This window comes from Cydia amplana, chromosome Z, assembly GCF_948474715.1.
Source record: "Cydia amplana chromosome Z, ilCydAmpl1.1, whole genome shotgun sequence".
Classification (NCBI taxonomy): domain Eukaryota; kingdom Metazoa; phylum Arthropoda; class Insecta; order Lepidoptera; family Tortricidae; genus Cydia; species Cydia amplana.
In genome coordinates this window covers 9,486,338-9,506,493 of record NC_086096.1, presented here as the reverse complement: position 1 = coordinate 9,506,493, position 20,156 = coordinate 9,486,338, and the positions used below count along the sequence as shown (strand labels likewise).

The 20,156-nt window shown below is 37.0% G+C and overlaps 1 protein-coding gene across 1 annotated transcript; it reads left to right on the top strand.

Moving 5' to 3' along the window:
- Window positions 1–14,363: 14,363 nt before the first annotated feature.
- On the top strand, window positions 14,364–19,593 carry LOC134661257 (uncharacterized). Its single transcript, XM_063517244.1, has 3 exons — window positions 14,364–14,581; window positions 16,319–16,550; window positions 19,231–19,593. Exons 1-3 carry the CDS (start codon window positions 14,555–14,557, stop codon window positions 19,362–19,364), a joined length of 393 nt encoding a protein of 130 aa, XP_063373314.1. The 5' UTR covers window positions 14,364–14,554; the 3' UTR covers window positions 19,365–19,593.
- The last annotated feature ends 563 nt before the right edge of the window (window positions 19,594–20,156 follow it).

Below are 20,156 nucleotides of genomic sequence, written 5' to 3'. Positions count from 1 at the left end.
ATGTTGGTCAGTTTGAGGAGTACAGCCTACAGTTTAATTTATTGCTCCTGTTACATGAAGCACCCTGTATATCAGTTTTGACACTGTCAGTGACTCATGGTCACGTGGCTCTTTATACTATGTAAGCATACGCGTGTAGCCTGAAATAGCCTCATCGGGTATTCCAGTGCCTCGTGGCACCACTCTCCCCCACTAATATCAGTTAGCACAAACTATCCTTATCTAGGCTGTCCGTATACACTCGTCTATGTTCGGGATCGGGAGTACGAACCCTCGCACATTAATCGAGTAGGTACTTCTATTCTATATACTTAACTATTGTATGTTTTGCATACAAAACTTATATTAGTTCTTTACACATTTTGTTTCTTTAAGGTGCAATAGGTTCAGACAGTTTAATAATGCCGAATTTACGCGGAATATACTTAAATTACCAATATTATAATTACCGTTAAGGATGTTCACGTAATACGAATGCAATATAAACGCATAATATGGTCATCTAGTATTTAAATCATCGGTATCTACTTTTTTTTCGGGCCATGCGATTCTGCAATCTATTGCATTTCAATAAGTACCATCAAATGCGCAGGAGATGGTTGGTTGTCGACATCCGTTATTAGAGTCTTAACGTAGCGAGTCGAGTTGACATGCGACTGTTATATCACGATTACGATTTACTGAATGAAAAAACGTTATGCTATAAGTGCTATTGACCGTCACATATAAAAGCGACCACGACATGTAATAAGGCTAATTAATAGTTTTGCTTTTTTATTTTCATTTACTTTTTCTTTATTTTATTATTATAGTTGGTGGTTGGTTGGTGGTTTGACCAGAACAAAAAAACTATACACACCCTTTTCTTTTGGGTGCTAGTACTAGTGTAAGACAAAGATAGTATCATACTGTCTCATTTCAAACATAGACAGAGAGAATCATAATGATTCTCTCTGTCTATGTTTGAAATGAGACAGTCCTTTGACAAACTATACCTGAGTTATTTGGACCGGCTAGGAAAATATCACTTTTACCTGTTTTCAAAAATCATTCTAGTTTGCTAGAGTCCATCTAAGTTAACTATAATGCACCAATTTGAATAGAACAAAGTGAGGGCGTGTACATCGTATTTGCATAAAAATTGACATGATAACAATACAGCCATTTGATATCATTAAGCTGATCTGATGATATAGCCAGGGGGAGGATATAGTGACACTCTTCGGTGCCTAAAGGATGACTCACGTTAGACCGGACCGTGTCCAGGCCGGAGCTTCCGGAGCTTCGTTTTCTATGGAAAGCATCACGTCATCACCTGTCATCTGTCATAGAAAAGTAAGCGCCGGAAGCTCCGGCCCGGACACGGCCCGGTCACGGCCCGGTCTAACGTGAGTGATCCTTAATAGTTCCTAAGTTTCCTAACTAGTAAAACTCTGTATTATTGGATCATGTGATTATTTTTGATGAAGCTTGTATTATATTACAATGTCGACATAACATTCATTCGGCAATAAACCCGTGTATGAAAGCTTATTTTCTTACGCCAATGCCAATATTTATTGAAATAAATACCAATATTTCCCTACGCAAAAATAGGTCATATCAAATTCAAAGCAAACGTAACGACGGCTAACTTTAAAGTAAGTATAATTTCATAGTCCATTAATTTACTTAAAACATGTTAGTAATGCGTACACATAGCATGTACAATAGGCCTCGCTGAAGAAAATCGCACTAGGTTTACTTACCAGTTGCGTAATATCCGAGACAGGTATAAAATAAAAACTGCGCTTTGACTTTTGCTTAACCGACAATATTTTTTAACTAACGGCTTGACAAAAAGGTTTGTTATTTTAGGGTGAAAAATAGCTAGAAATTTAACAAGACAAGGTTTTAAATTTAGCATCAGCATTAGTTGCCTAATTACGTACCTATCTATATTTGAAATACTTAATTTGCATTATTAATAAGTATACAATGAAGATTAATGAAAATGTAGACAAACACATGAATTTAAAAAGTTTTATGAATTAACTTTTAGTGTTCCGTACAAAACTTTGTTCACGGAACATGGGATCACTTCGGTCTTCCAAATCAGTTTGCGTTTGCGTTCACATGCGTTTTTAAATTACTATGTTATTTGTCAAAAGCTAAACATTCTAAACAAGTCGTCGTATTTGTAATTTTTTTCTATGGATATTGTCTTTCGATACAGGATATCTAATCTATAGATAACGTCTCAGAGAATTTACAACACTGACCTTTTGTATTGCTGCTTGGTACAGAGATTGACAGCCTACATTATATACTAGTCTCTGTTAATGCAATGCTTCCCGCTTTCTACCGGGCTTGTCCATCAGCCGTGAGCGCGCATTATCGCTACACAAGACAAAAAAATTGTTCCTTCATATTGAATTATAGCATAGCTCAATTAACTATGTAAAACAAAGCTAACATCCAAGATGGCCTATTTTATGCATAATTGTTAATATCAATAATGGCGAGAAGTACAGTCAGCTAAAATAGTAACGGATGAGATGAAGCGTCAGAATTAGGTACATATATCTACTATTTTCTTATGGCTTTAATAAAAAAATATATGACTAAAGTAAAACAATTAGAATACCTTTAAACGAGAAGTGTACCTAAAAACATATCACTATTTGTAAAACAGTGTGAGGTTGACAAATACACGCACGCATGTTGGCACGTTTTTTTAATCAGCAACTGTTGATGCTGCCTGTACCTAGTGTACCTAACTACCTACCTAGACGCTCACTAACCTGATAAGTGATAACTGACAGCAAAGTTGGGGATTTTTTATTTGATTTGATGACTGTGATTTAGAGGGCAATATATACTAATAATTTATTTAAATTCCTTATCGCGTAGATTTAAGATATTGCTGGCATTAGGTGTAAATTACGGCATTCTTGCAATGGGATTAGTTTTCATAAGCATCATATACCACTGATGACATAAACTTTCTTTGGCATGAGAACATTATTGATAGCCTATCAATAATGTTCTCGTTCATTACGTACCTATGACAAAAAATAATTGTATTGTGTTTACATGACAAAAAACCTTTAAACCCGTGGGTGTGGCCCTATTATGATCCCGTTTTTAGGGTTCCGTACCCAAAGGGCAAAAACGGGACCCTATTACTAAGACTCCGCTGTCCGTCCGTCCGTCCGTCCGTCCGTCCGTCTGTCACCAGGCTGTATCTCACGAACCGTGATAGCTAGACAGTTGAAATTTTCACAGATGATGTATTTCTGTTGCCGCTATAACAACAAATACTAAAAACAGAATAAAATAAAGATTTAAGTGGGGTCCCATACAACAAGCGTGATTTTTGACCGAAGTTAAGCAACGTCGGGCGGGGTCAGTACTTGGATGGGTGACCGTTTTTTTGCTTGTTTTGCTCTATTTTTTGTTGATGGTGCGGAACCCTCCGTGCGCGAGTCCGACTCGCACTTGGCCGGTTTTATTCTCTGTCTTCGTACTCGTAACTGTCACATTTTAACAATTAGGTGTGACCATAATGAGATAGTGACGCTTGACACGATAGACGATAAAGGGCAGTGAACGACAAAATTCAATCGCAAATTAAACATGCATCAGGGTGACAAATATGAACGAAAAGTCTCGTGATCATTTCGGGCGTATTATATAAACGATTAACGTTGGTTCCCCAGTTTCTACAAGCACCATATTGCCATGAGCTATAATTGTGTCCGTTTACTGACGGGCTGAGCCTAACAGTATCAATTCCAAACAAAAGGGCCTGAGATTACCGCTGTCCATCTCCCGTCACTCGCGGCCCGTTCCCACACTAAAAGGTAACTCGCCATTAAAATGTTACGACGCAGTAACCAGAGTAATTGTAACCAATTTTTGAACCTTTTTATTACCCCATGCAACTATCTAGTTGTTATCTCGAGCCCCGGGGACCGCCACGCTTCGGGGACCACTCTACTCCAGATAAAAAGGCTCTCTGACGGTCTAGCATGAGTTGCGTTCTCGCACGCGACTCCAACTCCATACATCAAGCGCGACTTTAAGGGTAACATTCCATTTCTGACCGCAGCAGCACTAGGTACTGGTACTGAACGCGACGCTGTTACTGTCAATTTCCATAGTAAAATTAACAGTAGTGCAGCTGCGGTTGGAAATGGACTGTCACTAAGTACGGAGTCGCGCGCGAGAACGCAACTCATGCTAGACCGCCTGCTTTGGTTTAATGCGCCTATCGAAAGTGGGTGCTGTAGACTAGTAAATGTCAGTGGTGGTTTTTAATTTCTATAACTTGACGGTTTTTTGTTTTTGAAAAAGCTGAGAACTCCTGACAAAACTACGAGGCAAGTCATAATGTCGTATAATTTGAAAAAAAAAAAAAACAACAGGAGCACCAAAAAGAAAACTCGAAACTGTGGTTTACATTGTAAGTAGACGATTTTAGCCTGCATAACTTAACCAATCGTAACAATAGGTATACCTATATACAACAAAAGCAAAAAAGTAAAATAATATCGATGATAATTCTGAAAATTACCGTTACTCCAGTTTTAGTAAATACCTAATAATTTATGTACTTATAAATACTTACATTTAACAAACGTAAAGGATAAAATCAATATAACTGTACTGTTAATTTTAAACTATGCAGTATATATCCTAATGTGTACATCGAGATATACAAACCGCGCCGTGTCTAAAATCCGATAATTACGGCGGAATATGGTGTTAAATAACCTATACCCTGATTATGGATCTTTTTATTTTGATTTCTTGTACTATAAGAGATAAACGTAAGTACGCTCTTTTTGTAGTAGGATAAGTACGTAGCTGTGTACGTACCTATATATGCTGCAATTGGTGTTTATTTACATGTACGAATATACTGTAAGATTTATTTAACTGTTACTATTATGCTGTATTTTGTTCCCCAAATAAGTATACCTATATCATTTATTTAAAAATAATTTATTTCAAATAAACGGACTGTGCATTAGAATATTTTGCATTTATACTAATCTTTTTGTAGGAGGTAAGTAGTTACATACCGATACTTTTATTTCGAAAAGTAAATTTCCAATATCGGGATGTTTCGTCCTAAGTATTATATAAATATGATTTGTGTGGGGAGTTTGCGGTTAGTTTTAAGCACCTAGTTATTACTACTTAGATGGATTCTATAATTTAATACTTAAGTTTTGAGCCGCATATTTATACTACCTGACAGGTTGACTGCAAATATTTTGGACCAAAATTGTTCATTCTATTTTCCCAAAATTGGTAAACCACATTCTGGTCCACCGGCGGCGGTTTCGACGATATAAGTCACAACTAGAAATGTAGGGTCCATTGTGCCTTATATTTTAGGGCACAGAATACTTACCTACAACATTTTATTTTACCCGTCACTTAAAATACTATAATTCACTTATAGTTGATCAAACCAAATTGGCAGTAAATAAGAACAAAAAAATTATACTCATCCTTCTATTTTGGGTGCTACATAGTACTAAATAGTGTAAGATAAAGCTAGTATGATTCTCCCTGTCTATGTTTGAAACGAGACAGTCCTTTGACAAACTATAATTGATATAGGGCCTATATTAAACAATTTTGGTGTATTCCTAATAAAGTAATTAGTATGCTGAAGTGTTAATAAGTACTTAACACCAAAGTATCTGAAGTATTGCAATTTTTGGTACGAGTTATAAATCACTTTCCCGCCAGCGCTTCCCTGATCGCCGCATTTTCATGAGTTTCACCGGCGCTCCAGTGCAGGAAATACTATGCACGCACGCAACGATACTAACGCTTATGCACATTCACTGCACACTGCACACTCCATCTTTCACGTTACGTAACATCACGTGAAGACACCCGCCACCCTGCAGCGTATATTTGCCCAGAAACCGTTATGAGATAAATAAATCCGGTGGAAAAATCGTTCCGGGTGCAGCGGGCTCAGTACGGTTCCATTTTTATCGACTATCACTATGCCCGTCACTTTTGCACTTACATACTTGTTAGAACGTGACAGGCATGGTGATAAACGATAAAAATGCTACTGTGCTACTAGGGCTGGTGGGGCTGCCCCGCTTCTGTAGCGCATCAGGGATGTTTGCTGAAGCGCGCATAGATTACTTTTATACAACTATGCGTAAACGATGCACATCCCTGGTGCGCCGGGTGCGTGCCAGCCCCAACCCCATTCTGCGTTGGATAGCCGAGCGGTTTGACTGCCCGTATTTGAGGCATTGTGATGATTTGCATGTCTCTAGAAGTACCTATTATGTTTAACTAGGTACTAACTATTTAGGTAGGTACATACTCGTACTTCTAGAATCATTTCCCTATTCAATATTTATTTCTATGAAGTGTAATAGATTCTAACATAGCTATAAGGTCATATACCTATATTAACCATAAAATATGAGTCTCGTGTTACTTGAAATAAATGATATATTTTCTTTTTTTTTATCATATCATATCATATTATTACCTACTTATATAATTAATATTTGTAAGAATACAATTGAATCGAGTGTTTTTGCTACGTAACACCACCCAACTATGTATAGTCTCTACAACAATGCTCCAAAAGTTCAAAATGTAATTAGCTAAGCATAGTATAGGTACAAGTACCTACCAGTACTCTTTGTATGAAGTTTTTCTTCCAATTAAAGAAATATTTAGCTATATACTCGTAACTATAGGCACATTCAAATAATAGTCCCACCTAAACAAAGATACAAATTCAAGTTAATTTTTGTCCATAGCTGGGAGCTTTTGAACTATATTTAAATTACTCGTATAGCTAATTCGGTAGACTAAAATGACATTTCATAGTATGAAATGACATTTTATATTCATACTAAGAACTGTCATTTCAGTGTACCGAATAAAAAAATAGACTTTATGCTGATTGCTATAACGTGGCATTAATGCATAATTATTGTATTATAAATACAACTTTAACATTAGAGATAAGATAATATGCTATTATCTAAAAACTGACCAAAAAGTCAAGACGTGCACTGTTCACTTTACATTGCATAAAACATAATTTGCAAATAGGTTCCTACTATGTATATATTACATCAGCCTCCTTGTCACACTACAATCTATAAAAAAGTTGTTTTAACATGCCCTGTACAATCGACTACCTGACGATATTAAACTACAGAAAGATCACTGTTTTAAAACCAAATCGGTTGAATGGCTACAGGAAAAATGCTTTTATAGTACAAAGGAATACTTAGATATGTACTAAGCTAGATATTTATTGAACGTGTTTAATAGGCACAAAAGTGTATAATTAATATTGTATTGGAAAATCCAGTTGTTAAATTCGTTGTGATCGTGGCCTTACAATCAATAATCGCGTAAATGTGTGGGTGTTAATTAGTCTCTATCGAACGGCGACACACACGGCACACACCCACACCGACCAATCTGTTCAATGTCGACACCGTCCAATCCATTGACGTATAATATCTAAGGACGGGCTAATGGGGCACTAAAAATGGTACTAGTTCAGCGGTGTTACTCACGAATTCCAGCCAATCGTGCAATCTAAACGCAACTAGTTGCGACCAATAGCGCGCGTAATGCGAACTCGTCAACCAATCGCGCGCGTGATGCGAACTTATCAACCAATCGCGTTGTAGCGATTTCACACCGCTGTACTGGCCCCTGTCATGCCTCATTATTATTGCCCGTAAAGCCGCTAGGCCACCAGCGCTTAGAATTGTATAAACGCAAATTTTGAAAATATTACAAACCTTAAATAGATAACTATATATATGAGTCACACTAAAAAATAGTGTGGCCTCTAAAAAACTAAACAGTTGGAGTTCATTCACTGTCCCGTGTTCCCAATTAACGGTCCAAGCCTTATTATAAGGCAATATTCAAACTGGAGATAAAAAGGAAAAAATGCGTCGATAAGGGCCCTGCCTCCGGCTGTATCTGGGCCACGTATCGCTAAACCCACCGGTACACTCAGTTTTTTTCTCTTTCCGATTATTAAGGCACATTAAAATGTCAGGCTGAGACTTTGAAACTTTGGAGCATTTGAATAACTTATTTGATTTATTGGACTGTACCTACCTACTCAGTCAGTAAAATCAGTTAGGTTAGAAGCGGCTTAAAGCGGCAACTGTTCTACGTTAATGTTAACGGGCTGTGCTGTGGATTATAAATACTTGCTCATTCATGCAATAGAACTTAATAATGAAAAACCTAATACCTAGGTACATATATTGTTATAGCGCAAGGTACGGCGCACAATAGAAGTCGCTAAGCTTTGCGACTTTTGCTGCTGAATGCACAGTCAGTATCAAATAAATAGTGATGGCCAAAGTGGTCATATCGGTACACATATTTATTTCTATAGTAACAATGGTGTGTTACGATATATTTAGCCACTTTGACCGTCACTATTTTTTTCACGGTGATACAATCAATAATACACTTTAAAGTACAAAAAGAACCTACATTACCTAAGTACTTGATATAACTTCTATTCCAGAAATTAAAACAAAACACGATTTAGAGCCATCCAGAAACTTCTTATCTATCTTACTTAAAAAGAATTCACTGATGTAGGTACTTGTATAAAGCGTTGGCATTAATCAGAGCAGCCACTAAACCCGTCACAGTTTGAGAGCCGACGCGTAAAGAGGGCTCCTTAACATTTATTATGTACAAGGAAGAAGGCTTGTCCAGTGGGGTTTATTAGAAAGTCGGCTTATCTGGATATTTTTTGTGTTACGGTAAATCTGGTTCGAGATGTTTCAAGTTACCAAGAGGGCAGGTTGGTCAGGAAACCGCACATGTTTCACACCACTCACGCCGTGCGCGGTGATTCGAGCCGTGTGCCGCGCGGACCACCGCGGCTGCGTCTCTTGATGTGTTCTCTGATAAATGGAACTATCGCTTTTACGACGCTCTTGGCTACGATATTGATGCTGTAAGTAACATACGCGCCATACTTTTTCTAGGGAACAGCGTCAAAATTGTTTAAATAGCGGTTACGCAATGCGGCTTTGTGCCTACGATATTTTCGGTAAGTTGGCATTTTTGCCTACTTACATACACCCATGTAAATCTATCCCTGTGATTCACTATATTATATACACGTTCAGATCTGTTTTTCTACTGTCAGTGAGCGCCATCTGCCCCTCTTTCCAGTAACTTAGCGATTCGCAACCGAGGTGCGCATGCACTGCATTCACTGAAGATTGCAGCAAAAGCCTTTCACTTTCTGGTTTATCAACGTAGCTGTAGATGGAGTTGGTTTTATATTTGCTACAAAAACAGGTTGATTAAAAATTTTCAATTTTCAATGTATGACTACTTTTTCTACTACTAGTTTTCATAGAAAGTATTTTTTTGATACACATATTTTTAGTCTTTCTGAGTGATTATTCCCGAAAATATTAACTGTATCAAAAATGTTTGTTGGAGAATCCGTTTTGAAAGACCTATCCAGTAATACCCCACACCATTGGGGGCGCACGGACAGACATACAGATATGGCGAAACTGTAAAGGTTCCTAGTTGACTACGGAATCCTAAAAAGGTTAAAAAAAAGTAACGTCTTCATCAACATTTAAAAAACAAACTGTCAGTCAATGTCAACGTACTGATTCTAAGTTTTTTTAGATGGTCATAATATAATATAACTTTATAATCGTAACAGGTATCGTTGATGCCAGTTATCAGAAAAACTATTTTAAATAGTAATAACATTCCGTTTCAATGGTAATTCCGTGGGAATGGGTATTCTACGTAATATTCTCGCTTTTCAACAAACGACTACCGGCTGCGCGGGCCTCGGGTCGTTCATTAATTGAAAGCCTTTAAAGATATGAGATGTCATAATTCTAATTAAACTGTCATTTGTATGCACGCCGGGGGCCTGTCCGGCGGGTCCCATGCCACCCAAGACGACCACAAACGTTTTCAATCGACTCCACTCGCACAGAAAAATAAGAAGCAGCCTATGTCAGTTTTCCATCTATAGCCCAGTAAAGATACGGTTGCGAAAACGTTAAATTATAGGTAACTATTAGCTTTTGCCCGCGACTTCGTCTGCGTGGATGATGATGATTATGATTGATAAAAACTACCATATGTCCTATGTTCTTTCTCGGGGCCCAAACTATCTCCATACCAAATTTTGTCCAAATCGGTTTAGCGTTTTTATGCATGAAGAGGTAGCCCGTAGGTTTTGTTATAATATTTCATTCTAATGCAATATTATTGATGTATTTTGTATTAGTATTAGTATACATTTTGATGAAGATACCTACATTATTCCTTGGACTACCAAACCATACACTTCAATCTTTCATGGACTCTATCACCAGAGCAAGAGCAGAGGGAAAAAATGAATTCCAAATCAATTCAGAAATAACGAATGTTCTGAGGTTACCTAGTAACCAAAATAAACTTGTGCCGAATAAATGAGCACCTCCTTCTTCTAAATTTAAAAAACGGTTAAAAAGAAGTACGTGTCTCAACAGGGAAAATACCATAGATAATATACACTATGAGAAATGCTATTTTAGTCAAACAATCGCTTGGAATAAATACTGGTATCAATCCTTTCCGACTCCGTAACACAATAATTACTCTTTTATATGACATGGGTATACAACCCACGGAGCGGCGTACCATAAAATATCCATCAAGGCATAGTTAAGCCGGGCGGTAACAGACAGATGACAGGGTTTTATACTGTATATATTTTATAGTCGTGGCTGAAGCTCACGACAAGGTCCCGGTCCCGGTTCCGACTTGTTTCGTTCCCCTTGATTGAGGCTTGGTCTGCATATATTAACGTGTGTTTCTAAATAAGTAATTTAATTTTAAAGTCATTTTATGACGATGATGCTAGCGGGAGATATGCATGAATTGCATCTGTCGTATTATTTGTTTAATTGATAATATGTAATTCAGATTCAGATTTATTATTGGTAAAAAAATACAATGTTTTTTACACGTCATACATTTTTGCGGCTTTGCGCCGATGACATGGACGGGGTCGCCAGAGAAACGCAACTGCGAATCACCAAACCAAAGAACCAAAGCACCTTACGGAAGCGATTTGACAATATATCGAGGTTAAGAAACCGATGAATCTATTTAGTCGTTGATTAGATTGTAGTAACATTTTACCTATCACGTGAAAGTATACTAAGATTACAAGGCTTATATAATTTGACCTGAATATAACTGGAGTGTATTTTTTATACTGTTTTGGCGTTAGTTTCCGCTCTCGAGGCTTCCTTATCGTACATAGTCACGGCTGAGTTATATTACTTAGTTGTATACATACATATCTATAGACGCTATAGTTGTGGCACTTATAGTAAGGCAGAAAGAGTAACGAGTAACGTAAAAACGCTGTTGACCTAGCGGTTAGAGCGTAAGACTTTCAATCCGCAGGTCGCGGGTTCAAATCAAACCCCGGCTCGTACCAATGAGTTTTTCGGAACTCACCTACGTATGTATGAAATATCATTTGATATTTATCAGTCGCTTTTCGGCGAAAGAATACATCGTGAGGAAACCGGACTAATCCCAATAAGGTCTAGTTTATCCTCTGGGTTGGAAGGACAGACGGCAGTAGCTTTCGTAAAAATTAGTGCCTAAGTATGCTAATTCTTGGGATTAGTTGCCAAGCGGACCCAGTTCCCATGAGCCGTGAGAAAATGCCGGGATAACGCGAGGAAGAAGAAGAATAACGAATAACTTTACCTCGATCGCGACTAGTCGCGACCTAGGTATGATGCTGCGGTATTTAATGTGTCGTCCGCTCTCGGAGGTCGTGTATGTGTACATATAACTATCAGTCTCAATACACGAGATTCAGTTTATGATACTTTAGCCAAAAATCTTTAACGTGGAACAAGGAACCTTGTTCTTACAAAAATGTTACACTGAGTTTCTTACTTTTATTGTATTAACGAGCACTATCACTATACTGACCAGGTTCATTGAACGAACGGCCGATGAATTATACGAGTGATTAGACAGTCGTTTTATTAATCAGTCATTGTAAAAAGCATCCAAGGTGACGCTAATTTTCACTTCTTACTCTATGTATAATTAAGGTGATTGAGAAACTGAAAATATCGTCTTATTGTGCTAAATTATGAGGAAATACTTCCTTGTAGAAGTTTCCCTTGGTGACCTCCGTTTTTTCTGCTTGAAGTTAAAAAATCAAATGTTATGGATGAATGGACGAGGTTTTTAGGCATTTAAGACCGTATGAAAAATTTGGCATTTACACTTTAAGGATTCCATACCTGGTAACCAAAAAAAAGAAGGTAATTTCATAGGAACTCGTGCGTGTAGACACACGCAGGCCGTCCGTCTGTCACAGGCAATTAAGTTGAAATTTGGTAAATATATTAAGTTAACATTCTGTGGATTTTATAAGTTGGTGACCTAAAGAGGAACGTGTACCTAAAGTAACTATGTAAATGAATTTGATGGGATCCACTATTTAAAAAAAGTTTTGCTTACCACGTTGTGTGACATAGGTCGGTAGGTAAATGAAAGAGCTCGATGTAAAAATCTAAAATTCAGTTTTGTTTTAATAATCTTAGAATAAATTTAAAAGCGGAAAAATTACTGTCTTGGGTAAGACTTGAACTCACGGCCTCTGGATCGATACTCCAGCGCTCTGCCATCTGAGCCACGAAGACCTCCTCCATAGCCACCAAATCTTTCCTCCATATGGGTCCCCATATGGGCCATATGGGTTAATAGCATCGATCGCAGACTTTTCTGCTTGTTAAAAATTAAAAATTGTTTTATAAATGTTAAGATAAATACTTAGTTTTGAAGTTATTTAACAAAATAGGCCAAATTGTAGGTACCACAACCTCCTTCCCATTCCGTTCCGAAGCTACTGAGCATAAAATTATGAGACAGAAAATATCTAGTTTATAGATATACTACTAACCAGTACTCTAGGCACTGAACAGATTACATACCGAGTTATGTAATACAGTTATAATCTGAAACGTTATGGTGGTTGTTATAATCGCATCAGCTTCCCTCTCGTCGTAATGATGGTAAAAGTGAGAGCAAGTTCCGTTCATCCACCGACAGTGCAACCGCGTGTGCAATTGCACAGATATACAACAACGAGCATTAATATCAAACACTATTTCAGTGAGTATACGGTCCAAGCTACGGAGGCGTGACCGCGATACGCGCTTTTTGTTTCTTCCTTTTGTTAGTCTCGATGCTATCTTCTTGAATATGGGCCGCCGAGAGCTACCAATTAAGTATTTCCTACACTTTGTAGGTATGTTACTGTTTTGTAACTGTGTTGTAATCTTTTACTAACAAAAGAATGTTTGATTTATTTTAAGCTGTTTTGTTTAGGTATTAGGTATTCAGTAAACAATAACTTGTAAAATATTTTATTATTACAAGATATTATTTTACTTGCCCTGTTAGCATGTAAGTATGTTGGTTTGTTAGTTAGTGTGGGGCAAATCTTGGAAGCTAAATTTGACTCACTTCCTGATTTTTGATTGACTGTTATTTTGCATAGGTACATAGGTACACTTATTATGTGAAGTTTTATTATTAAATTTCCAACTTGATTGACTTAACATGCCGAAAACTGGCCTCCTGCGTTAAAAGGTAATATTATATAATCTAAACAGTATTTTTTAGCGTTCTTAGTATTTATGAAGAATCTAGATTCTAGCTAAATAACAATATCATTAAATAAAACCCACTGAACAATTAGCCCTGTGACTGTTTAAACTGCTCTAAGTACTATACTACCCCAAGTAATTAAGTAAGACTTGAGTTTAAAATAGATAGGTTAATAAGAGAAATAAACTCATTAAATTTACTAAATGCTCAATAATAATACTGTAACATTTTACTTTTGTATCACGTGTCCCTCAAAACTCCACTATGTTTTATATTTATCATCAGCACTGCGTGTGCGATAATGTCAAATTTAGCAGTAGATTTAGGTTGATTGATTATGTGTAAATAGTATTCATCAATTTGTCAGAATTTCTTGGTAGGTAAACTTTACGTTGAAGTAAACTTTGTTCGTAATGTCCCCTACCCCTCTCTCACACAATAGTCTCATTGACAATAGTCAATCAGTACGGTCTTTATGATCTCGACCATTTCGTACAATAAGATCACTCTACGCTCACCAATGCTGCATTTTCACTCAATGGCTGAACGTCAGATACGAATGTGCGGCATCTATTTTCTTCGATTATAGACTTTGTATTGACGGTTTCCGGTCCAACTTCCATTGTCAGAATATCAGCTTTGTAAAGTTTGCATTGCCAAGTTGAAATCAACTTTATTTGTTTGAAATAGAAGTGGCTTCGTGTTGTTTGACGGCAGGGTGCAGCCGTTGAGAGGCAGTGTCGCGAAACGCGACCACGTTGCGATATAAAAGGAGTTTTGTTTAAATTTCTTTATCAATCACACACCAGCCGCCTGCACTCACGCTCGGATTTTATATTTGCCCATGTGCACCATGTCTGCGAATTTTTTGGTGAGTTAGATAAATTAATTAATACACATGTGTAATAGTTCAATTAGTGACAATAAATGTAATTCGATTTACATATTTAATTACATATGCTTAAAAGACTAAGCATAAAAAAGTAAATAAATGTAGGTGCATATTCAAAGTCCAATTTCTATGTTTATAATTTCCCAGTGAATTAAATTACTTAGATAACTATTGAAATAATAACTCAACTTTTGCGATTAAATACCCATTAGTTAATCGTCTTTTAATAATATATTTGATAATTAGAGAAAATGAATCGGATAAAAAATCTTTAACTAAAATATTTATACATATAAAAGGGAGGTAAATTAGTTATTAAATACCTATTCTAATAAGTTAATTTCGATATTAGTTAAAATATTAATTTTAATAATCAAGGCGTACTTAGGTACCCAAGTTATTGACTTTCGCATTGCAAGCGATAGGTTAGCTATCATGGCCGATTAAGTTTCCGACGTGATTTTCTTTTCTCAGCGCGTCAGCCACCGTTACGACACCCGGCCATTTTATTCAGTGATCGGTCCGCCATCTGATCAATATAGAGATAAAGCTCTTTTGAAATAGTATCAACAAATCGAATCTAAACTAAACTTTGTTAAAACCATGTCATTTTCAAGATTTGGCCTGGTAAGCAGTGTTGAGCAATTTCACGGTACAGCGTGGTTTTATCGGCAGTTATTGCAGGTGTAAGGGTTCATTAAGTAAATCAGGTAATCAAATGGTAAAACCTTGGAAACGTATAAACGTCACCAAAGTTCTAATTATGTTAAACATCGTTCCTGCTATTCAATACGTATACGTATAGGTATGTAAAATGCCCTTTAAAAAAATGCCAGTACAAGGTAAACCAACATATTTTACATATTTGTGTTCCCTTCTTTAAGTCAACTGATTTCAGATACGGAAAGTAACAGTAGGTACATAACTATGGTATTATATTGTGTGCCTCCATTTCTCACTGTCTGGGGTTAGAAAAAAACATGAAATTTCGTTCGGAGGACGCTTCATTGTGTCATCAGGGTTGCGTAATACATAATATATCTTGCGAAAGCGATTTTTACATCAATTCATGCTACAGCGAATTTTAGTGTCAACATTTATCTAATACCTTTAAACGAGCAATTCTTGTATTAAATTAAAATGGTTAGTTTTGTACTAATAGAAGTATGTATTGCCTATTCATTTGAGTAACCGACATAAACCTCCGAGGAGAAGAACTTTCAAATAAGTTTTATATTAGCAATCTTTGCATGTAAGTAACTACCTATTTCCTTTCATCCGCAAGCTGTTTATTTATTCCACTGCTAACGTTCAAACTTGACTTACCTTCTTATGTAAGTTCGGTAACAACCATCAGGTGCCGTTACAGTTCTGATGATATAATAAGGACGGGAGACATAGGAACTTCAGACTACACATAACAAGCCATGGGTTTGTTAGACTAGTCTGGATCCTTAACTCCATATGTTATGTAAAGCTTCAGTTGCAAATATATCTGTCAGATATTTGTTGTGTTTTCGTGTACCTACCTATGTAACTTGAGTTATATTTACAGGTTTACTCAATGCGTAAATAACTTATTAGATACCTACGTCAATCTTGACTGTATAAATATGATAACAACAACTTCCAACATATTTTAAATCTACGACATCCTGATATTAAATAATGTATCAACTCGTACCAATTATAAAAATAGTGAATGTGTAATTCCAGATAGCGCTGATCTGTGTCGCGGAGCTAACGAGCCTGGTGGCGGGCGGCGGGCACGGCGGGCACCACAAGAAGGTGATCATCCACGTGCCGGTGCTCGTCAAGCACCACCACCACAAACACACCATCGTGAAGCACGTGCACCACAAGCACGGCGGCGGCGGCGGCGACGACCACTACGAGGTGCTCGGCTACACGTACGGCGAGCCAAAGCCGGCGCCGCACTTCGGCGGAGGTCGGTACAATCATACTAATATTTTGTAGCACAGTCCATCTAACTTTGCATCGATTTGAACAGAACAAAGTTAGGGACCGTCGCATTCCGATAGAAATTTAACATGAAAGATGTCATTTTTAATGGTCCTTATAAACCTTTCTTTCGGTTAAATGAGTTTTTTTCTCAAAGACCGTTTGATAAAATACTTAGGTAAAACCTTTATCAAACAAAATCGAATACTAGACAAATAGAATTTGACTAGGTAGTTAGGTACACACACTGCTATGTAAGCTGTTTGGAGCGACACTAAGTATCTCAGGGCCAAATAGAGTCTTGTCATGCTTTAACGTTGGCATGGGTAGGCATAAAAGTCAAAAACTTAGCTGAAGCCCAAACCCCTCAAAGATACGACATATTTAAATTGTTTAATAAAGTCTGTACGGAAGGAGAAGAGTCGAGGAGTATAAGGGACCCAAAACATTCTATGATTCTACGACTCTTCTCTTTCCGCCCAGACTCTGCAACGTAATATTTGCAGACACATTGTTTACTTTACTTATCTAAGAAATTTGATTAATCCTTATCCTTATACTTATAATTTATATTTCTGTTGTGTTATTATAATATTATAGATATTGAAGATGCTTTCCTCTATCTTCGAAATCGTCTACACATGATAAACCAATGATTATGAAATGAAATATAGTCTGAGGGTTCCGCACAAACTTTGAAGCGACATATTTTTTTTTCTTTTATCATGATTTTATATAAATTTCAAGATGCAGAGGCGGTTAAATGACCTCTGTAACCTTAGTTCAGAAATGATTTTTGTTTATTTAAAAATTATAATCAACATATAAATGTGATTATAGGTATTATTCCTGGACTATTTTTGATATTGTTAACGTTATACAATAATTTCATATTTTTCCGTTGATAATCTTCAGAGACTGGTATTTTTTTCCTTCATGACAAAACCCCACTTGACCTAGTAACTTTGAACTTGACTTTGAACTTTTTCCCGCCGTCATTTAGTCGTTTTTCATAGAAATAAAATTATAGTAACTTAAATAAAAAGTAATCACTAAAAAATAAAAATGCGCATGGGTTAGCCTTTTTATTACCGTTCCAAATTTCAACGCGATAACGTATATATAAGTAGTTCCCATGATATTTATTATTTGGCGATGCGACAAACAGACAGAGGGTCTACCGCGAATACCGAGTTCGCGGTAGTAGGCCCTCAGAGTCGTGCCATAAGTGTTCCTTCGGAATCCTAAAAACAGACGAAACGGAAGGTGTTTAACGTTTGATGTCAAATAATATATACAATTGTTTTTAACACAAATTAAGATTATACTTAGGTACTTCATGACCGTTTGCTAAGTCTTATACCTAATATCAATTAATTTCGAAAACATCTGGAAAATTTACGTCAAAACAGAATATGTATTGATATATATATTCACCCCGTTATGCCACAGCTGTAGAGTAAAATTAGCTATGTACGCTATGAGTATTATTAATTGTTCTCCCCATGTATATTTATGCCTACCGCCGCTTCGGTTCTGTCCCTTGAATATATGGGATCACAGTACAAGTATATAATATAATTAATGGAATATTTCCATAAAATAAATACATCCATACCGTCTAAAATTTGAAAATATGGAGCTGTAGCCAAGATTAATTTGTAATCGTGTAGCGCGAACATAGACTAGGAATCCTCTAGACTGAGTTTAGAGCAATTATTTCATGAAACCAATGCTGCCAAAAATACGGGGGTGCGGGGGGACGAGGTGAGCGAATCCCGTGCCGTGATTGGTCCGTTCAAAGACACGGATCAATCACGGCACGGGATTGACTCGAAGATGGAGTAAAACTACCGTATAAATGGCAGAGGGGGTAGCGTTACTATGCTCAGTCTAGAGGATTCCTAGTCTATGAGCGCGAACGACAACCGAAAAGGAGAAGGGTCAGAAAAAATTTGGAAATCGGGCATCTTTTCTGTGGGCAATATAAATACTTTGGGTATCATAAAGCTTTTAAGAAATAGGTAGAAGGTTTGAACATGAGCGAGGAAATTAGCATTTTTAATCCATTTTTATTTTATCATGTCCACAGGACCTTGGCATAAACTTTTTTAGTATGAGGAACGGTCCCTCATACTAAAAAAGTTTTTGTTTAGATTCCTTATGACATCAGAGTTTATAGTAAGTTCGATTCAGCCTCCGTTTTATCGTATACATTGAATCTTATGCTTTTAATGAGTTTTTAACCACTTTCAGTCAAACTGTACACTGTTATAATTATTCTAACTAAACTTAATTTGATTGTTCAATTATCTTAATTATTTTGTCACGTTATACTGCGCATTTTATTTGGTTAGGCAATTGATACCAACTCCATATAATCGATGCGCAAATCCACAGCTCAATTTATACCACGAGCGTGACAGATCTCAATGTTTAATTGTCGCATAACGTGAGTCGTTCACGGTTCCGGTGTCAGTTACGTGGCTAATGTTCATCAGTGTGACGAGTCATTTACACTTTCCTGCTTGTTACGTTAGCCTCTGTCACTAATCATGTTCAATCAGATACGTGTAGGTATGTGTTTTAGATGAATTCTCTATACAAACTACGGCTCGATCTCCACGTTGTTGATGAATAATAATCTTCTTTCTGTTTGGTTACAGGACATGGATGGCACGCGGCAGATGAAGGCCACGAGGGTCTCGAAGACTCTCCCGTGAGCTTCGACGGCGGAGACCACGGCAGCTACGGACTCAGCAGCGAAGGGCAAGATTACGGTGGCCATGGAGAATACTAACTCACCATCTCTAGTGTTAAGCTGTCGACTACCTATATAGGTAGTTCGACTGACACATTCCACCGAGGCATTCCGTGAATGTTCCTTGATACAATCGACATACTCATTTATATACCTCAAATTGAAAACGTTTTTGTTTTCGATTAGCTGCTCATAATAACGACAGTTTAGTTTCGTTGGTGTGATGTGTTATATTAGCCTGTGTTAAACTCTCAAACCCTAATCCGAGGGAAAGTAAAGGTGTTCGGAGTGTCAAACTAACTATTACTGAAGTACAAAATATCTTCCGGTTTAGGTAAAATAACTGAAAACGAAACGCCGTCGACAAACGGCGCCCTTATAAAATCCGAAGGACTTTTTAACCACTTAAATGTACTTTACAGTGTGTTTAAAATAATTATTGTTGTGTTACGAAGTATCCTCACGGTACTTTAAAGTTTGTTATATCGTTTTAAAAGTTGTTGTGATTTATTAAATCCTGTTTTAAATGGGATATCGTTATTAATATTATATTTTATGGTTAAGATAAATCCTGATCGTTGTAAGTGTTTTATTTTGACTCCGGTCATTAGTCCAACCTTTTGATAAATGCGCGCCGCATCTGCCGTCCTGCCGAGAACGACACAAGCGCCTGGTTACTCCGACCCGGCCTGCCGTTACGTGTGAGCAAGGACCACATACGGGCGGCGGCGGCTACACTTACAATTTGATAGATTGTTAGTGGGTACTTTACCAACTTTGAGTAAGAAACAATTTTTTTTAATGTAGGTGTCTGTTATGTCAACAAGATAC